This window comes from Squalius cephalus (assembly GCF_949319135.1).
Source record: "Squalius cephalus genome assembly, chromosome: 24".
NCBI lineage: Eukaryota > Metazoa > Chordata > Actinopteri > Cypriniformes > Leuciscidae > Squalius > Squalius cephalus.
Window position 1 is genome coordinate 20,430,827 of NC_137145.1, and position 21,310 is coordinate 20,452,136.

The window sequence follows — 21,310 nt, forward strand, 5'->3', positions numbered from 1 at the left end:
CATTTAGTGAGTGCAAGTAGCCTAAGTGCCTTTTTGACACATGACCAGCAATGCTTCATTTATTTGATGCAGTATCAAAATACAGTAAAAAATACAGTAACAACCGTAATGTTGTAAAATATTATAAAATTTTATAATTAACTTTTTTCTATTTTAATTTACTTTAAAACGTAATTTATTCTTGTGATGGCAAAAACCATTGGAAAACCATTACGCCACTAGATGGCGACAAGTGAGTGTCTTTTGAATGTCATTTTATACAAATAGGCCTACACACCAAGGCTGCATTTGTTTGAAAAAAAAAAAAAAACAGTAAAAACAATAATATTGTGAAATATTATTACAATTTTAAGTAACTGTTTACTATTGTAATATATTTTAAAATGTTATGTATTCCTGTGATCAAAGCTAAATTTTCAACATCATTACTCCAGTCTTCGGTGTCACACTGTTGCCCTTTTTTTCCAGAATTATTTGATTAATAGAACATTTTAAATTAGCATGTATTTGATATATATATATATATATATATATGAAGAGTTCAGATGCAAAAGCCTCTAAGTGCCATCTGAAATTTTCTTCTAGAATGATCATTTTTATTAAACTTGTATATTTAAGTTCAGTAATTTCACTTAAATGGCAATGCAAATTACGTATTAATTGTCATTTAAGTTAAATTACTGAACTTAAATATACAAGCTTTATAAAAATGATCATTCTAGAAGAAAATTTCAGATGGCACTTAGAGGCTTTTGCATCTGAACTCTTCATATATATATATATATATATATATATATATATATATATATAAATAAAAGAGTTCATTAGTGCCATCTGAAATTTTCTTATAGAATGATCATTTTGATCAAGCTTGAATATTTAAGTTCAGTAATTTCACTTAAATGACAATTAATAGGTCATTTTCATTGCCATTTAAGTGAAATTACTGCATTTAAATATACAAGTTCGATAAAAATGATCATTCTAGAAGAAAATTTCAGATGGCACTTAGAGGCTTTTGCATCTGAACTCTTCACATATACATACATAAACATATATATATATATATATATATATATGTGTGTGTGTGTGTTCAGGACCTGAAAATACATGTCTGATATAGAATATCTCTCTTAAATGCTTAATTTATTCCCTCTCAGGTCACCCTAACTATTAGGCCTATATGGGCACTTTACCTATTCAAATAAGTTTAGACAGGGATAGGCAGGCTTAACTATCATTGGCATCACGCTGATGGCTTTATTCACAAAACATATGGCCTGTACTACTGGCTATATTAAGCTTTGCAGATAAAACATTTTTAGGAAACAAAAGAAAGAAATTCTAGATAGATATATAGATAAGATATCTATTGTAACACATCTCAGTGCAAATAAAGACTTTTTAAAACACTTTGTAAAGTTCAAATAGCTGATATTTTGCAACTAGATTATACATGAATGTGTTAAATAGCACGTGACTGTGGAGTAGAGGTCGGCATTGATCTTGACGTCAGATCAAATGTTTCTAGCGGCTGTTCTGCGTTAAACTTCGAGTCTTGTGTGATTCTTAGACTTCAAGCGTTTCACAGTGTTTGGACAGCCTCGGTTGTACTGAAAGGAGAGTTTCCTGGTCTCGGGGCCTTTTATGCTCTTCAGTGAGGGAGGCGTCTGCTCTTTGCCCCAGGGGGGAAGTTCTTCTGCGCCGTCTGAGGGGGAGGGTGCGTCACGTGAACAAAGAGCTCCTCTTCGTCACACTGAGCCTTCCAATCCCAACTAGATGAGACAGGCTTGGTTTGCATATGTTCTAGCTCAGAGTAAACCTTCACAAAATTGCTGGTTTGAAAAAAATCCTGCTTTTTAAAAGGGTTACAGGTTTACATCACCATGTTTTACAGTCACATTTGATGTAAGTGAGTAGAATAAGTGGTTTATCCACTTACCACCACTGCTACACATTCCTGGGAGTCCTTGGTATAAATAGCTGTCCTCGATTCTCTCAGTTCGTGCTTGCTTCGGCAGCACATATACTAAAATTGGAACGATACAGAGAAGATTAGCATGGCCCCTGCGCAAAAGACCCGCGCCAATCTTCTCTGTAGGCCCCCTTGCGGCCCCCTGCGCACCTGGGCCCCACCCATTCACCTGAGTATAAATGTTGTGGCCCCACTGTGTGATATGTTGACCAGTTTGATTCAGTGTCTTGATAGAGCATCACTGATCTTGAAAAAAATGCCTAGGAAACAAGGATGGCCTCCAGTCCTCCCCAGACAGGAGAGGGAACGGAGGGAGAAACTTCTACGGAGGTTGGAGTCAGACTTCGCTAACACTGTACAGCGTGTCAGCAAGGCAGAAGCCTTAAAAAAGAGTGAAAAGTTTTCCAAACCTCACTGGCCTCCTGTAATATCTTCAGAGGAAAAAGAGAGGAGGAGGCTGTTCCGAAAAAGCCTGGAGAAACCGTCATCTCCTCCAGCCTCCCCATCCACGAGCCAGCAGTGGCCTCCACAAATGAAAACTGTGAAAGTGTCAGGTAAGATCTTTAAGCTATAAATGTAAAACAATGAATTCATATCAAATACAACCATTGTCTAAAATAACTTTTTTTTTTATTTGTCTTTTACAGTTCCTTCATGCGCGTCGCTGGCTGTGCTCCCTCCTCCATCAACTGTGGCTGCGGTGGCCCTTAAACGGGTGCCGAGGGCCACAGCCTGGAGGAGGAAGAAGAGGGCTGAAGAAGACCTCAAGGCCTTAAAGCAGGGCAGAGCCACGGCCCGGAGAAAGGATCCAACAGTGTTTCCTTGCAGTCTGTGTGGGAAGCCTAAGCGATTGGAGTTTGGGCACAGCTCCTTCCGTGGGCAAAGCTTCTGTGCCACTTCTTCTGGCAAGACAGTATCGCAATGGCTGTCTGAGAAGAGAAGAATTGCAGCTGCAGACAATGTGGCTGATGTGCCCAGGACAACGGCCTGGAGGAGAAAGAAAAAGGAAGAGGCGATTTCCCTAGGCCTGCCGCAGAAAAGACCGAAAAAGTGCACGCCAATAACTTGTAGCCTGTGCCGGCAACCCAAAACGAAGGAATATGGACATTCACGATATTCTGGAAAAGCCTTTTGCAGTGCGCACGAAGGCAAAAGTGTGGAACTGTGGTTGGCAGAGCAACGGGCTCTTGCTCGTAAATGAAGGCCTTTAAGGTTTTATCTTTAATTTGGTTTGCTTGAAAATATTTGCTTGTAAAATTTGGTTGTATTTTTAAAATTCTATTGTGAACTATTTAATGAAACAAATAAACATTTTATTGTCTATTCATTGCCTTTCTGTTGTTTCTGCTGTTAATTTGTTTTAATATTTGCATTTAGTATTTTGTTTACATTTTATATTTTTTCATAGTTCTAGTGTGATTAGTCTATTTAATAAATAAACACACACACAGACAGACACACACACACACCAAAAAAACTGACTGTTTGACTCTGAGATGTCTAACTCCATTACATATAAATAGATTACTATTATAAAATAAATGTAATAATCTATTTTAAAAAAATAGATAAAAAAAACAATTTAGGAGAATTTACATTTCTGACTTTCATTAAGGCAGATAAACCTTAAGGTTTTTATACATTAACATGGCATTTATGAGGGCAAATTAAAAAATAGTATTTTAATGACCGCTATGAGAGCAAATAAGTGTTATTTTAATTATTTTAATAAAAGTGTTAAGTGTATTTTTTTATTAACATGGCCTTCGTGAAGGCAGATAAGCATTCTAAAAATAAAGGACTGTTTAATGGTTTTTATGAGGGCAAATAAGTGTTTTTCAAATAAAAGAACAGTCTTTAAATGTTCTAAAATAAATAATAAATCTTAAGGATAATTTATATGACCCTTATGTAGGCAGATAAACCTTTTGAAATAAAGAACAATCCTTTTGAAATAATTAAATGATCTTTATTAAATGCAAATAAATAGGAAATTTACAAATACTTGGAAGAAAAATACTATTTTTCACAATATTTACAAATAAATTATTTACACCAAAGGATTTTCTTCTTTTCTCCTCTCCTGCAGCCACTCTTCCACAGTCTTTCCCTCTGCTGTGGCACAGAAGAAGAAACTGCCCTCCCTGGTGTGCCCAAACTCTTTTATTCTGGGCTGCCCACATCGACTACATGTGTACTTTTTGCGTTCTTGTTTCTGTGGAGGGGGCAGCCCTTGTTTTTGAGCAGCAAACTCTTCTGCCTTCCTCTTTCTCCACAAAGTTGTTCTACTCAAGGCAGAGAGGGATGCTGATGGAGCAGAGAGGGATGCTGATGGTGGAGCAGAGAGGGATGCTGCAGAGACGGATGCTGATGGTGGAGCAGAGAGGGATGCTGCAGAGACGGATGCTGATGGTGGAGCAGAGAGGGATGCTGCAGAGACGGATGCTGATGGTGGAGCAAAGAGGGATGCTGCAGAGAGGGATGCTGATGGTGGAGCAGAGAGGGATGCTGCAGAGACGGATGCTGATGGTGGAGCAGAGAGGGATGCTGCAGAGAGGGATGCTGATGTTGGAGCAGAGAGGGATGCTGCAGAGACGGATGCTGATGGTGGAGCAGAGAGGGATGCTGCAGAGAGGGATGCTGATGGTGAGGCAGAGAGGGCGGGTGCTGACGCGGTGGGAGGACGTCGCTGCCCACGTAGTATGGCCTGACCTGAAAGGTCAGGGTTTAAGACAAACGGGAAAGGGGATCCAGGTGCAGAGGCCACTGACGTCTTCTGTTTGGCTACAGGAAGAAGGGTGTCAGATACCATGCTGATCTGAGGTAAGGGCACACTCAGAGCCAGCACGTCTGCTTCCATCTTCTTCCTGTAGTTGTTGTACCTGTTTAAAATGGCACAATTAATAGGATGCATAGAATATGAAAATAGTCTAATTAATTTTATAGCTGGCTTAAAAAAAAAACTACTTACCAGACAGAAAGAGTCCGCTGATTGACTTCAAAAAGCTGAATCCTTGTCCTTCCCCTCAGTGCTGGGCAGTTCCCCACCAGCCTCCGTATGGCCTGGTAGTCGTGTAGGATGGCAGCCCAGCGGTTCAGTGAAACACCCCACTTCACCTTCCCCGCCGGATGAATGGAGCAAAGCTCCAGACATACTGCCTCTACAACTCGACTAATATTAGGCCATTGCGCAGGACCCGACCCCTGCCCCAGCACACACCTGTAAAATAAAATAGGCAATTTTGAAGCATAAAAAACATATAGTCATCTGTTTTATTAAAGCTCTGTGTGCAAATATTTAACTTACCGCTTCAGACTCTCCTTTCCATGGCAGGTGGAGGTTTTGGAGTGGGTGGCCTTGAACCTGCCTTGCACGAGTCTCTCCTTGTGTCTCGGCGGATAAGAAACCCCCTTTTTATCACTGTCCGGCAGTCTGTCCCACAGCCGAACAATGTCAGAGGCTTCCCTATCTGAGACACAAGGCTTTTCTCTGAGCTCAACAAGGTACCTGGCCAGGTCCACCACTCTATCGAAACCCGGTGTCCCGTCTGGTCCTCTGCACACCTACCAAGAAGAAAGAAGAAGTTAGTATGGATGCAAAAAAATCCTCCATATGATGGCATGGAAAGGGATGCCTGCATGCATGCATACATACATCGTCTTGGGGCTCAGGTGGCAGGTCCTGGGAGGACTGAGAGGGTGACGCTGAATCCCGAGACAAGCGTACAGCTTCCTTGGTGGATAATAAAGACAGAGTGGAGATGGTGTGGTCCTGCTCCTCTGCTTCATCGCCAAATCCCTCATCTTCTACATCCACCAAGTCGTCTGGGATTCTGTCTGGGGCATCCGGGTCCCGCCCAAAGTCCTCCCTAAACTCCCAGGACTGCTGCGAACACAGGTACTCCACCCCGATGAGCTCGCCTGATAAAACAAAATTAAATAGAAAACAAGGTTTTAAAACAGACGCCTTTGCATTACAAAGAAAACAACAAAGATTATAAGACAAAAAAAATTAAAGACACATACCCGTGTACTGTCCTGGCTTTGAATAGTCTTTTACAAGACTACAGCCAAGAAGACGCTGACTGAGCTCATTGAGGCTGTGCTGGAGCGAGCCACTGTAGCAGCGCAGCGACGATGGGGCCTCGTGAGAAACCACCTCAGCAGCAGCAGCAGCAGCGGCACGGTCCTCGTTCCACCGCTCCAAACCCTCAAGCAGATAAGCCTGGAAATTTTCCAGGTTAGCGCTTGTTCCTGATAAAAAAAAGAGGAAACATTAACACTAATTTATAATTACAAAAGACATGAACGAGACACATTGAGACACACACAAAAAAACACACACACACATTGAAGTGGATGTGTATTCTTACCGGGTATGAAGCGGTTGAGGTGGTTGTGGAAGGACTCCAGGGAAGTGGACCCCCGGGCACAGCGGTAGACAGGAAGAGTGACCCCTCCTTTTGTCATACTCCCTGTCTGGGTGTACAGCTGCACACCAGGGGGGTCCTGGATGCAGGGAAGATGGCGTCTTTGCGTGTCCCAGATGATGTCCATCCTCTCCTGGTCCACCAAGGGGATGCCCATGGTTTCCCTGGCATCCTTGAAGGCCTCCAGTAACTCACCAATCAGCTGCTCTGTCTCCTCCACGCCACGTGTGCAGCGCCGACAGTGCAGCGCCAACTGTCTGGAGGTGAGCCTGCTGGTTAGCTGGTCCTCAGTGAGGCCTCTGATGCCCTGCTGTTGCTCCAGCTCCCTCATTTTTGCCTCCCTCAGCAGAGTCACATCTCCCTCGTCCCAGACGAAAATGCAGGCAGAGAGCTTCGCCATGAACAGACCGTAGAGCGGGTGGCTGTCAGTGTGCAGACCTGCGGCGAAGCGCCGCATGAAGTGCCACGCATCAAGACGAACCACCACATCGCTCCAGCCGCTGAACATGGCACCTGCCCTGGAGGTGCCCACAGAAGAGCAGCAGTCTCTGTCCACATAAAGGAGTGTGGGGGGAGCGACTCCAGCAGCCTCGTACCTCTGCACCAGGCCTGTCGTCATGGGCAGCAGTCCCTGACCCTCGTGTGAGGTGAGCACAGACATGAGGACCTGTCCGTGCTCATTGCCCACATTGGTGACCCAGGCTGCGGTCCCAGCTGCAGCTCCCGCCAGTTTTTTGGCCACCTATTGTTGAAAAACAGAAAATTCAGTACAGATAGCCTAAAAAATATTTATACACACCTGTACATACACATTTGGGTATATCTAATATTTGATTAATATGTTACCTTTTTTGTGGAGTCCATCTTCAGGATGGACCCAAAGACAGAGGTGACCCTGGCTTTGAGCTCACCATACCGGGACCGGATATCCTCTGCGTGGACAGAGAGGAGCCACTTGGCAGTTGGTACAGGCGGCTTGGGTGGTGGAGGTGAGATGGGCTGTGTGGTGGTGCCCTGGAACCGGTCACACACAGAGAGGTATTGCAGGGACCTCTCCATCCATTCCTCACTATGCTGTTCACATAGCTTGTGATATAGCATAGAGACGCTGTTGCCGAGAGAGCGCTCCCTCATCAACTTTGCCACATGCATATCACAAGAGAACCTGTTAAAACACACAGACAAAGGCAAAGTTTATTAAAGTTTCTTTAAAGTGTTATTTTTTCCAGAGCAGAGGAAAGGTGCGTTGTTTCCCATAGAAAAAGATAAAAAAACAGTACAGAGTTTGATATTGTTTTAAGTCTGACATCTATCGAAGGCCAAGCAAGGCTCAATGGGGGGCCGTTAACACATCTTGAATAGAACCTCAGCTGTCAGGCTAGGTGTCTCAAGGTGTTGGAATGTTAATGTTCTGAGTTTGACACCTTTGAAAGGTCAAGCAAAGATCAATGGTGGTGGGTCGTTCACACATTCTGTATAGAACCTCAACTGGCAGACACAGTGTCTTGTGAAAAAACTACAAAAGCAAGATAATGCTTGTTTTGTGTACAACTTACATGTAATTAAATTTAAAAGTACTAACATAAATGTTATTTTTAAGTCACTTAAGTTACATTATTACCATGACAGCCAAGTTAACGGTGTAACATTTTAATAGTTAATTGTACCTGCCATAAGAATAGTTTTTTCATGACTCACCGGTAAGTGAGGATGGCTGGGAACATCCTGCGGTGAGCCGGATCCAGCTGGTCCAGGATGTCATAGGACCACGCGGCCAGCTTCCTGTGGCAGCGCTGACACTCCAGGTATTCTGTTGCCAGAAAATACCAGCCGTGTAAATTCAGCACCCGCCTCACTGTCTTGTAGAGCCCACATGATGTCAGTCGCTGACCCGACCGTCTGCAGTCTGGCGAGCTGCAAGTCAGCTTGTAGGACCACATCCTGTAAGGCATCCACAAACACAGCGGCCAGGTGAAGAACACGTCCGGCGATGCTGGAGGCTGATGATACTGCAGACGTGGCTGGGGAGGGTACCACCACATCTGCAGGTTCTCTGTCAGCACTGGCCTTCCACCCTGGCGTCGGAAGAGGGAGCGGCCGATCCACTCGTGTTGTTCTTTTGGAAGGGAGTGCTTCCAGGCCTCAGGGAGAACAACCTATACACACAAAAATATGTTATATATTAATAAAAACAAAACGAGCATAATACATAATGTACATATATATGTATTATTAATATATATATATATATATATATATATATATATGTGTAAACTTCTTGTGTGAAAACTGTACCTCAGAAGCCGCCGACACCAGCCTTTGTGCGGCTCTTTGCTCCAAGCGAGGTGAGCGGATCAGCGTTGAAGGTGGTGGTGGAAGTACTGTAAAGAACACATCATTTGAATTTTGTAATTAGTACTAATGATTTAATAATCTGAAGACGTTTGTGGTTACATAACAATGCTATATGATGTTAGTAAATGTATTAGTGATCACAAATGAGCAGGTGAGTATGATTTTTTTTTTTACACACAAAAGAAAACAAAACACTCACCCTGTGGCTCCACCTCCATGGCTGAAGCCAGCAGATCCTCATCTGTTGGCTCTGAGGGCAGAAAAATTGCAATGTTATTCATAATTCCATTAGAACGTGCATAGAATTACACCACTTATAGATCTAAAAACTCACCGTGTGCTGTGGCTGGCTGGGAATGGGAGCTTTGGGCGGGAGGAGGAGAAGCCGAACGCGAAGGACGCGGGACAGCAGGCTGGGATGCAGAAGATGATTTTTTTTTCCTCTGCTGGTCCCTCAGCAAGATGTATTTTCTCAAGGCATCCATCTTGCTGCCTGTACTGGTGCCCTTGTGCCGGATGAACTCCACATAGCTACATAAGAAACACAATAGTTTACATGATAAGAGTAAAATAAATACAAAACAGCAATACAATTAACAAGCAAACAGAAGCACATATTACCTTTTCCTCTCCCTGTCCTTAGCCTCATAGAGCTCCTTGTAGGTGCTCTTCTTGTGGACCCCAAAGCCCACCAGACAGTCACCCTCACAGCCAGGTAACGTGCCCTCTCTCTGCCTGCGCACTTTGATGGCTTCTGCAACCATCTCAAATGTGCAGGCATATTGGAGAAAGGCATCCTTGTTAGCCATGAGGGCACCTCTGTCCAATCTGCCAGCCTCGCGCTCCCGCTGATGCCCAGACAGGACCATGAGGGAGTAGCCAAGGTCATTCTCTAGCATCCATTTGAAGGGTTTCCCCCTGTACTGACCAAACTGGATGGCACTTTGACTTGCCACCAGCAGGTCATCAAAGGGATTCCCTCCACCTTGGATGACCCTGACCTTGGCCTCCCCCAGCACAGCCTCAGGGTACTTTGGGACATAGGGCACCCCTTTAGCCACTTGAGAAAGGTGAACTTTCTCCACAGTGGCTGCCTGCTTAGAAGGCCTAAGCACCAGCTCTCCAGCCTCCACACGCAGGTTGGGTGTGCTTTCCATTCTGCAACAGTAAAGCAATGATCTTATGACAAACAATTCACTGAAAACCCAATGCACAAAATACATTTTCATGGAAAAATGTACATTATCATCAATCGGTGGCATTAGTGCACATTTTTTTCTTTTTAGTTATATATTTTTTATTATTTTAAACGTGTTTCGTTTTCTTTTTTCATAGTTGTTAATTATTTGGATCATAAAACTGACATAAAGTGAGTAAAGGGTCAAACGAACGCTCATCAGAAGAATTCTGCATGCATTATCATTTTTTTTTTTTAATAAGCATTGGATTTACTGGGTGTCGATAAAAATCATGAATGAAACTGTACATTTTATACCGAATTATAAGTTTTAGGCGGCCAAACGCCATCGCAAGTTTATGAACTGCATTTTTTCCCCTCCCGCCTCTTCTGCGTGCATTATATATTTTTAAAAAACATTGGATTTACTGGGTGTCGATAAAAATCATGAATGAAACTGTACATTTTATACCGAATTATAAGTTTTAGGCGGCCAAACGCCATCGCAAGTTTATGAACTGCATTTTTTCCCCCTCCCGCCTCTTCTGCGTGCATTATATATTTTTAAAAAGCATTGGATTTACTGGGTGTCGATAAAAATCATGAATGAAACTGCACATTTTATACCGAATTATAAGTTTTAGGCGGCCAAACGCCATCGCAAGTTTATGAACTGCATTTTTTTCCCCCTCCCGCCTCTTCTGCATGCAGTACACATTGATAAAATGCGTATTATATGCTTATTTTAAATACAGACAATGCAGGCGAAACATGAGAGATAGGGAAAATATACTTACGTGCTCGACGAAAAAATGCAGGTTAGCAAAAAGGCGAAAAAAAAAAGCAAAAAGGCGACAGAAAAGACAGCAAAAAGGCAAAAAACAATCAGTGTACAGAAAAAAGTACAGAAAAAGTGTGGCGTTTTTAAAAAAACGTTTGTGTTTAATGTGCTAAATCGAGTAAAACAGATAGAAAGGGAGCGTTATTTCGGGGGGCAATTCGTGATTCTGACAAGAGCGAATGACATCCGAGGCGAGTCGACGGCAGCACGGGCGCCCCGCGGCCTCGGCCAATGGGAGCCGAGGCGGGCTCTCGGCCAATGGGAGCAACGAGCGCCTCTGAAACAATTCGTCGGCCGGCCAATGAGGCGAGGGGAGCAGAGGCGGGCCGCGGTGAAACAATTCGTCCGTCGGCCAATCCGTGAGCGGGGGCGGGTGAAACAAATTGCAACAATTCACCCGAAGATCCGTTTCGCCATAGCGCAAGGATGACACGCAAATTCGTGAAGCGTTCCTCATTTTTATTAATTATGAATTATTAATGATTAATTTACTGTAATTTTTCATATTCTGTACTGTATCTAGTGAAGAAACAGTGTTAACGCGTGCAGTACGCAGGCTGCGCGCTAGATGGCGGCATTGCACTGGCAGTCTCGCGCTAGAGCGTGTCACTGGCTCACAGGGCAATTTACACATTCAACTCGGGTTCAAAGAAGTAATAAACACAGAAATGGGTTGCTTTCAAGCTTAAAGAATGCTTTAAGTACTCGCAATGATTGTATTTACCATCCTGATGTTTTCTGCGACGATCTGATCTGCCGTATCTTAATCTGACAGCCCTCGGGGGAGAAACTGGGAATCGCCGGCAGCTTTCAACGCCTCGGATCAGCTTCCTAAAGTTAAAGTTAAAAACAAAAAATAATCATTTGAATTTCTCTGATGTATTGAACATTGCTGTTGTAACCTCTGCTGAAGTATAGGTTGAGATTTTGATGCAATTGCGAGTCTCGAAACCATCAATTAATGTCATGGTTGTCTGTCAAAGATAGTTTTTTTTTTCCTGAAGCCAAATCTGCTATTCTGATACAAATACACATAAATATTAGCAGGGGACTTAAAATATGAAGTGTGGAAGCATTAACTGCTGCTGATGAGCGATTAGCATTCTTTGTAGAAACCTTAAACATAGTGTAAGAAAGTTCAGAACAATAGGGACAAAAATCTTTTTTAAATAAATTAACACACACACACACATTCACGTAACATTTGCATGTGCGCATTATCACCTCAGTGAGTGCATTCATTGTTATTAATTCAACGATCCCTAAATCCATGTCCTTTATGGTGTTTTTCTAAAGTTAAGTCAAGACTTTCCTAAAATACAACAATATTTTGTCAATCTTTTGTAATTTGTTTCTGTGCAGGGAAATCGTAGGATGTCTTTCAGTGTTTTTTCTCAATTTAAAGTATCTGTGACTTTCTAATTTCTTGAAGGCGATAAACAATTATTTGAGAAGAGGAGGATCGAAGCAGTAGTATTGCATCCTTCATATCTCCAAAAAGTCTTTAGTTTTATTATATTTATAAAAGAAAGATAGGCTGTACCGAGTCTTTCCGGAAAAAACCGAGCGGCTGGAGGCGTGCCGTGTGGGCGGGGCTTACGCACCGATAGCTAACAACACACAGACATTTAAAGCAGTTTAGTTGAGTAACCCCAGAGTGCAGTCTGGACGATGGGGCGGGGCGACACTTTTAGGCGGGGCGACACGTGTCGCTCCGCCCACACCCGATTTTATTGGTTTATAATACAGCAATCTAATAGGCGTAGACGCTTGAGGCATGAGCATGCGCATTCCTTTATGTACGAGTCTATGGCAGGAGTTTATGAATGATCTACGACGCTGTTTGGCCATACTACAGAAATATTAAGTGATGATGATAACCATGGGGATTTCAGTAGCCTAATGATCAATTGGATAATATTTTGCTGAATTTACGAATCAAGTTAGATGAAGTTACTGTCCAAATGTGTTCGTATAGCACTCAATTCACATCGTCTCAAAGCAGCTTTACAAAAAATCATATTGTAAGCTTTAGGCTAATATTGAGCAGTTTTAGGGCTAGTCAATATCACGAAATATGTTGCTGATAAATTACTGTTTGAGATTTAGCCTAGATAGCCTACTCTTATATTTATTCATTTACCCTGCAGATAGTCAGTGCCACTTTTAGTGAGCAATGATCATGACAGCATGAAATTATTGGCATAGCATATAGGCTATCAAAGGAGAGATGATTTCTATAGGCTAGACAATATTTTACCGCATGTCATGCAGGGCTCCGGAATTTCAAATCATTCGTAAATGCTTCTTCGTTTTTCCATTAGGATCAGTGAATAAACACAAACTCGGGATTTTACACAAATGATGACAATTCACTGTATTTCAGTAAAACATCGGATAAATCCGAAAGTGTGTTTTGTTTTATTTTATTTTAAAGCAAAACCACAGTGACAAATAAGACAATAATAGGCTAGCCTACCAAATAGTATACAAGCTCAGATCGATATAATAAATCTGTTTTAGTAAATACATATTTATTTATTTATTTTCACATATCAGCACTACACGGTTTTAATTCTATTGTAGCCGACGCACAAAACCCAATGGCCTGATGTCACAGTAACAGATAGTCGAAGTAGCCTCTGGTTGACACTTATAGAAAACATGAATCTTTATATCTTTATTCTAATATAAATGAATCTAACATAGGGATTTACAGAACCAACAGGCCCTTATTTTATTAACAAAGAAATGTGAGTTTGCCATTAAACATTTTATTTGCACTTTGTAGCCTACCAAATAATGCACACATTGGACAACATCTCGTTAAAAAAATGACAACAAAAAACGGTCGTGCTTTAAAAATTTAAATCAGCTGCTTTTACATTCTTACAGTGAATTATCATCCTTTGCGTAAAATCCCGAGTTTGTAAAACATCTCCTTGAAGTAGGCCTGCGTTCGTTTTTAAATAACTTCATCCATTCTGTTTCTTAAGTATCATAAAACATTAGCCAATAGATCTTAACTAAAATAAACCGACAAGATAGACATATAGCTTATACGATTAAAGTTAGCATTTAATATTTATTTAATACGGCCAAATCATTCATAAAATCGTACATAAAGGAATGCGCATGCTCAGACCTGAATCGTCTACACCAATAAGATTGCGGTATTATAAACCAATTAAATTGGGTGTGGGCGGAGCGACACGTGTCGCCCCGCCTAAAAGTGTCGCCCCGCCCCATCGTCCAGACTGCACTCTGGGGTACTACGTTTAGTTTACTCACCGCCTGCGGTTCCAACGCACGACCGTGAACCTTTATCGTTGGGACTGCTCCATCCTTAAGCATTAGACGACCTGCAAATCCGGCAAATACTTCCCTAAAGCCGAGCACAGCGCTTTGATGGGCGTACTGCTTTCGCTCTCTCGCTCTGGTGTCTACGGGTGCGCGCGCGCCCTTCCGGGGGAAGTGCCCTTAGGTCCCATATAAGGAAATTCCGCCGCATCTGACGTCACACATGCCCATACGCGGAAAAAAAACTTTCCGAAACTTGTGACAAACCGGAAGGAGTATTTTTGGCACAGAAATACTCCATCAAACGTACAACTTAATTTTTGAAACTTTGTCCATGTTTAGCATGGGAATCCAACTCTTTAACAGTGTAAAAAACTCAGTATGCATGAAATAGCATTTCACCCCCCCCTTTAAATACATGTAAAACAACAACATCAAAACAATAAGAAATCTCAAAACAAAAGGGACACATAATAGTTACTCCACCTCCCCAGAAAACCACAACACACAAGTTTCACACATTAGGCCTGTTGTGCCACAGTGGCAGTGTTGGCCTGCTTCACTCCCTCTGCAGGAGGCTCGTATCTGAACAGGGTTCAATCCGGTCATGAACCGTAATGCGTCTGTCACGTGACAAATGAACCAAAGACTCGGAAGGTAAAATAATTATTTATGTTCCCTGTAAATTATGTTTGACTGCATTATAATGATTTCTTAATTCAGAATATGATAAAGACTGCGTAGGTGGATGTGTTCGTGGAATTTGGCTGTTAAAAGTATAACATTTAAAGCCCCTTAAATGACCGAAATGACTCGAAAAAAGATTAATTTTAATGAACGAGATCGAACAAGCGAGTCAATAAAATGATCCGAACTTCCCATCACTCACAGGGTGCCATCAAGTGCCAGTCTGTTCCTGGTGTCAGTCTTGTTTAAGCCAATAACTGAAAAGGTTCGCTCATCATCCACATTTGAGTGTGGCAGGCTCAACACAATCTGGGCAACCTTTGATCATTTGGGGGATTTTAAAATGCCACTTGCCCGATTTGCCAAAACGTAATTTCCATGAACCTATTTTTATTGAGCAAATAGCTAGCCCACATAACGCACGTCAGACAACGTTTGCAACTATAGTTGAAGTCTGTAGGCCTACTCTCGGCACACAGACTGATTAGGCAAGGCTATGTCTGTAGTTACCTTGATTGTCATCCAAACTTTCAAACGCGCATCAGTGGCTCCGACTCCGAACCTTTGCTCTGAACTTTTCACACGCAACTGACGTATCAGGTGCAAGGTTTTCAGCCAATCAACGATCAGAGAATACTGCAGTGAGAACGTTGTAGGCAGATGTTACTGTGGCCTCTCCTGTCATTAATACGCTGTGGTCTAGTCTAGTATAGTCATCAACAGAAAATTAACGGATTGAGAGGGGAGAAACATGGATTTTGGCGTGACATTTCTTGCGTGTGCGTGAGAGCGTGAGATTGATGCTGAAAGCGTGAGAGATGGCAACCCTGACTTCTGACAAGACGAACAACTCTTTTCTGTGAGTTTGTTGAGCGGACCATCTTAAAGTGACAGTTCACCCCAAAATGAAAATGTTGTCATAATTTTCTCCCCTCAGTTTGTTCCAAACGTATGAATTTCTTTCTTGTGCTGAACACAGAAGGAGATAACCAAACAGTTTCTGGTGCCCATTGACTTCCACAGTATTTTTTCCCCCCTCTATACTATGGAAGTCAATGGGGAACAGCAGCTTTTGTTTGTTTCAAACATATTCTTCTAAATATCTTCCTTTATGTTCAACAGAAGAAAGAGATTGAGGATAAGTAAATAATAACAATACATTTTTTTGGATGAACTATCCCGACACGCCCACACACAAAATTGTGTTTTATTATTATTATTATTATTATTATTATTAATTGTTGTTGTTGTTGTTAGCGTGTTTAAATTAATTTTAGTTGATTTCCAAAAATGAAATGGGTGGGTTAACGTGAGTTGCCATATATGCAAATATTTTTTTTTTCTGTCCAAGTGCCTCCATTGAATATTTCCTGGTTTAGCGCTTGTTGCTATCGCGCGACATCTTCTGCTGCACCACGTTAAAAAAAAAAAAACACCAAACCTCCTGCATCACGTGACATGACAGCAGGTTCCGGCTCGTGGTTGTCATGGCGACGACTTGATGATTTGATGCGAAGAGTCAGTGGACATTCGGCAGGAATTAGACTGCGCTGCAGGAATATCCGTGAGTACACGACAAACTGTTCATTTTTGTACCTTTTTAGCAGGTCTTAATGCGCTAAAACGAGATTAGCAGTGTATTTAAATGATATTTTTATAGGCAATGTATTAACTGCGCCGTTATAGCGCTATGTTGTGTTGCCCATTCTCGTTCAACAAATGCAGCTCTGCTTATTTAGTGTTTAACTGATTTACCATAAAGGCCAAAACCACAGTCCTCTGTATTAGGTAAAGAACTACGCTAAAAGACATTACAGCATTTCTGCACATCTGCAGTGTATTAAAGTTATTCAAATGATGACTCTGCTTGATATAATACTATATCTAATTAGTAAGTTATACACACTAAGTATGTAACATAATTGTATGAAGTATACTATGATAAGTCATTCAAGTTGATGTAAATATACAGAGTAAACACATACAGTAGGTCTGATCTGATTGTGCTGACAATGTGTGTCTTTCACAGGCAAGTTTCCCCAGACAACGTGCTTACAAGACAATGCCTTTCTGCCCTCCTGTCAGCAGAGACAGGATCATATCTACATTTCCAAAGGTACACTGTCTAAAGCTACATTATGTTACATATTTGCCAGTACTTTAATTGAAGAGATCATTCAGGATTAAACCATACTCCGGGAAATCCAGCAAGCGTTTTGTAAACTGTAGCGAGCACATCAGATTAGTATATTGAGAAAATGTGACTTCCATATAAAGGGGCCTCACTGCAGATGAATCTGTCAGGATCACAGGACTGCAGCTAATTCTGCTGAAATAAAAAAGCTTCCCATAGCTGCGTTGTGTACTACTTTTCTCAGTAGTGGGGTCATATTAAGGGCAAATGTTACCTATTTACTTTCTTAATGCACATTCCTGGCCTTATTGTGAATGATTCCAAAATGCGAAGTAATGAAACAGACACGGTTTCAACAGACTGGACAAAACTACTGTTCTTACACACTAAATGACCAAAAGTATCAGGTATTTGATGTTGATTATGACAAAAAGAGTGTGCCGGCATTTATTAGTTCTGTCCTATTATTATTCCGTAGAGTTATAATCCAGAAGCCTGCCTACAGATGAAGGATGACTGGGATCCAAAAGCCAAGTTGGCTTGCCAAGACCGGACGGCCCTCCTGCAAGGGTATCTATCTATCGATCGACCGATCTTTGTTTATTACTTAAACCATATAATACTTTGTTTTAATATTATCTTTCAGGTTTGACAGGCTTAAAATGTCAAAAGTAGTAGTGGTTGGAGATCTGAATGTGGGAAAGACGTGCTTAATAAACAGGTAGAGTGTACAGGTTTACTTTAAATGATACATGTTGTATTTTTCAGAGACATTAAGGTCCATTATGTTCTTGTATATTATAGGTTCTGTAAAGATGTGTTTGAGAGAGACTACAAGGCTACTATAGGTGTTGACTTTGAGATCGAGAGATTTGAGCTATCTGGGCTGCCTTATTCTCTTCAAATGTGAGTAGTTATTTTCTGAACGATTTAAATAACACATCTGTTCATTTGAAAATGTAATGTGTTTTATATTCATTTTTGCCCATTCCAATATTTGTAGATGGGACACTGCTGGCCAAGAAAAGTTCAAATGCATTGCATCAGCATATTACAGAGGAGCTCAAGGTAAAATGTAGCTAGATTCTCATTTAATTCTCCATATACGAGTCTGTTTAAACCCTAAAATAATCTTTTCTGTTTCTACTTTAAAAGTTATTGTTACTGTCTTCGACATGGCGGATATCAAGACCTTGGAAAACACACGGTAAGTATTATTATATTTTTTATTTTTTTTTGAGGTTGGGAATATGTCAGTTTTTTTATTTTTTTTATTTTTTTGTTTCTCAGACAGTGGCTATCGGAGGCACTGAGAGAAAATGAACCAAACTCCTGTTTTGTTTTCTTGGTTGGCACAAAAAGAGACCTCCTGGTGAGAATAGCCACATACACAAGCATGCATAATTGCATATGTACACATACAACATGTAAAAGCTATTACTAAAGGGAGTCCTATTATGCTTTTTTACATTTTCATCTTTCTTTAGTGTGTAATGTTGCTGTTTGAACAAATGACTGAAAAGTTACAGTCACAAAGTGAATGTGTACATCAGTGCACACTGTTTCTGAACATCCTGAAACATTTCAGTTGTAGTCCAGAAATAAACACATCACAATATTCCTCATTTAAACAATTTCCACCCAAGGCATAGGTAAAATAATGTGCAGAGGCCTAGTTGAGTTGTTAGTAGTGCTTTGAAACTCACGGTTATGGTAAGGGGTGTGACATTTCCCAAACATGCTCGAAGCAGTTGACCAATCACAACACACTGGCCCAGCTGACCAATCAGAGCACAGTGTGCTTTTCAGAAGGAGGGGCTTCATAGATTAACTAAACAGCATTACTGACAGAATGGGCAGAGAGTACAATACGTGAAAAATAATGTGTTGTTATGCATTCAACTATGAAAACATATTTTACTAGACCACAAAAACAAAATCAAGACAAAAAGGGCATAATAAGTCCTCTTTAAAGACTCCCTGCTGTCTTTATGTGAAGTCTGCAGAAGAGTGCGAGAGAACAGAGAGGGATGCTATAAACATTGCAGCAGAAATGAACGCTGAGTTCTGGTCCGTGTCCTCAAAAACAGGTACATTCTAAAAGAATAATAATACATATCTAGTAGTTGCAATGTCCATTGTAAGGATTATAAGATGGTTACAACATGTAACTGTTACTACTATTGATTTGAAGGGGAGAACGTCCAGGAGTTTTTCTTTCGCGTGGCAGCTCTGGCCTTTGAAGATGCCATTCTGAAGGACCTGGAGACAGAACCCAGCACCGCTCAGATTGGAGATGGAAGTATTCTCAGTAAGAGATTCCTCTCTAAAATCATAAAAGATGTTCACAAATGTAAATGTTGTGAGGTGTAAGATGATGTGGCTTTGTTATTTCAGATGATACAGCACTGGAAGATGCACAAGAAAAGCCGAAGAAGAAGTCCTGTTGTTGATCGGATGGTTCAAGAAGATAAAGAACCGATTTGTATTACAGAACAGAATAAATATTTAACATGGTTAAAAAAAGAAGTGGTTTTACCTGACATAACCAACTTCTGAGTTGGTGCATCACTAATGTACTCTTTGAGAGGGACCACCTTATCAGAACACACAAAAATAAGGGACAGATATCCAGTATGAGTTTGATTTATATTGTAGTATTAATGTCAGTATTTCACACTGCTCAATAAACTGCCATTTAAAGAATTATATTGTATGTTATATTGCAACCTTTTGTACTTTTTTATTTTCCTTTGGCAGACTAAATAAACATACATTATAATGGAACACAGCTTATACATTTTTTAATCATTATTTGTCTTTACATTACCCAAGCTTGAGAAACCTACATGTTCAGCAGGAATAGAAGGAAACTGCTGTTTATCAGTAAAGAAGCATAGTTTGACAATGTACAAGCATAATCATAAAGTGTAACAGATAGCTGCATAGTAGATTTATTATCTATCTATAAATTACAGAAACGTCTTATCTTTCTGTCTGTCAGTCTGTGTGTCTGTCTGTTATTCGCATATCTCTCGAACCGTTAGTCCGATGGATTTCAAACTTGACAGGTGTCTCGCTATGGGCATGAGTAAGTGCAGTGCCAAGTTTGACATTGTTTGGATTAGAAATGCAAAAGATATCGGTAAATATATATCGGTAAAAGAAGCACACTGGCTTTTGCTGCTCTAGCCGCTGGCCACTCCCCCTCTCACACTGACACTGAGTGAGCACAGCCCATGACCATAGACAGAGAGGGTCGAAGAAAGCAGCGGAGCTTAAGTAGCGTTTTCTCAGAGTTCACTGTGTAGCCTGCTCCCTGAATCGTGTAGTTCAATTTTCCACATTTATTGTATGTCATTATGTCAGTATCAGTATTTGCTTTCTACCATGCACAAATAAAAATGTCACTGAATTTTTGCTGTGTAATTGTAACAATGAGCACTCAAACACACCGAACCAACAATTACTAAAAACACACACAAAAACTTAGCCTATAAATCTAGACGCACCCTAGTGGCAGCAAAATTTATTTTGCTTCCAGGGTAGTCTAGCAACTCTCCGTTGACTTTCGAGCTGGAAAAACCAAACTCTTGTATAGAGTCGGTGGGCGGGCTTAACATAATGACGACAGAGTTACTTGCTACTTGAAAATAAAGAATGGCTGATGACGAACAGCGGTCTTTCGAATCGGCTTTGGCCGCGACTCTGGAGGACTTGGAGTTAAGCTTTTCTTTGAGAAAAGAACAAAGAACGGCACTTAAGTCATTCTTAAAAAAGGAAGATGTGTTCGTAGTTTTGCCGGCCAGATATGGCAAAAGTTGAATCTATCAACTAACGTTAGCTCCGCTGTTGGGAAAACGCTCTGGTTGGTTGAAGCGCTGTCCTATTGCGTGCAGAGGGAATTTGAAAGACAGCCATTTATCCCGCCCCTCGGATTGAGCCGTGTCTATGGTGAGTTGCCAGACCTAACATCTTGATGTAGGTCTGGCTTGCCAGGCTAACAAAAACTGATTTTGCACGGGCACTTTGCACTGCTCCCTGAGTCGACACGCTTATTCATTTGTGGATGTTAACTGAATCTGTAAGTCAGCTATGCTGTTTACTTCTGAATATTATATTTTATTCTGGTGCGCTTAACGTTATCGCTACTGTGTAATAGTAGCTTATGCTATTCACCAACTAAACATATCCTATTCAATGCGTTCACAGTCTCTTTCACGGGCATCATTTGTAGTAGCCTATTCACCAACTGTTTGCTCAAGTATAGCGTTTTCTCAGAGTTCACTGTGTGCTTTCTACCATGCACAAATAAAAATGTCACTGAACTTTTGCTGTGTAATTGTAACAATGATCACTCAAACACACCAAACCAACAATTACTAAAAGCACACACAAAAACTGATTTTGC

At 41.1% G+C, this 21,310-nt stretch overlaps 2 protein-coding genes and 1 long non-coding RNA gene across 3 annotated transcripts in view; 2 read left to right on the forward strand and 1 right to left on the reverse strand.

Moving 5' to 3' along the window:
- LOC307152202 overlaps window positions 1–11,605 on the reverse strand; it is a 58,153-nt gene extending 46,548 nt beyond the window's left edge. The window contains exon 1 of the long non-coding RNA XR_013819970.1: window positions 11,503–11,605. This is a non-coding gene — a long non-coding RNA (uncharacterized lncRNA). The remainder of the gene's footprint in view (window positions 1–11,502) is intronic.
- LOC307152201 (uncharacterized protein) lies at window positions 2,001–3,301 on the forward strand. The gene is made up of 2 exons (XM_079860620.1): window positions 2,001–2,529; window positions 2,623–3,301. Exons 1-2 carry the CDS (start codon window positions 2,061–2,063, stop codon window positions 3,174–3,176), a joined length of 1,023 nt encoding a protein of 340 aa, XP_079716746.1. The 5' UTR covers window positions 2,001–2,060; the 3' UTR covers window positions 3,177–3,301.
- A 4,609-nt stretch (window positions 11,606–16,214) lies between the features above and the next one.
- Window positions 16,215–19,886, forward strand: rab36 (RAB36, member RAS oncogene family). The gene is made up of 11 exons (XM_079860852.1): window positions 16,215–16,329; window positions 16,795–16,881; window positions 17,378–17,469; window positions 17,546–17,620; window positions 17,704–17,805; window positions 17,903–17,967; window positions 18,055–18,106; window positions 18,190–18,271; window positions 18,899–18,989; window positions 19,094–19,210; window positions 19,297–19,886. Exons 2-11 carry the CDS (start codon window positions 16,828–16,830, stop codon window positions 19,350–19,352), a joined length of 786 nt encoding a protein of 261 aa, XP_079716978.1. The 5' UTR covers window positions 16,215–16,329; window positions 16,795–16,827; the 3' UTR covers window positions 19,353–19,886.
- The last annotated feature ends 1,424 nt before the right edge of the window (window positions 19,887–21,310 follow it).

What these genes read in the sequence shown, in the direction of transcription:
- LOC307152201 (XM_079860620.1), top strand. Translation starts at nt 2,061, where the DNA reads ATGGCCCCTGCGCAAAAGACCCGCGCCAATCTTCTCTGTAGGCCCCCT. An exon ending in GAAAACTGTGAAAGTGTCAG is followed by an intron (nt 2,530 to 2,622) that starts GTAAGATCTTTA and finishes TGTCTTTTACAG; the next exon opens with TTCCTTCATGCGCGTCGCTG.
- rab36 (XM_079860852.1), top strand. Translation starts at nt 16,828, where the DNA reads ATGCCTTTCTGCCCTCCTGTCAGCAGAGACAGGATCATATCTACATTT. An exon ending in CGGACGGCCCTCCTGCAAGG is followed by an intron (nt 17,470 to 17,545) that starts GTATCTATCTAT and finishes ATTATCTTTCAG; the next exon opens with GTTTGACAGGCTTAAAATGT. An exon ending in ATATTACAGAGGAGCTCAAG is followed by an intron (nt 17,968 to 18,054) that starts GTAAAATGTAGC and finishes CTACTTTAAAAG; the next exon opens with TTATTGTTACTGTCTTCGAC.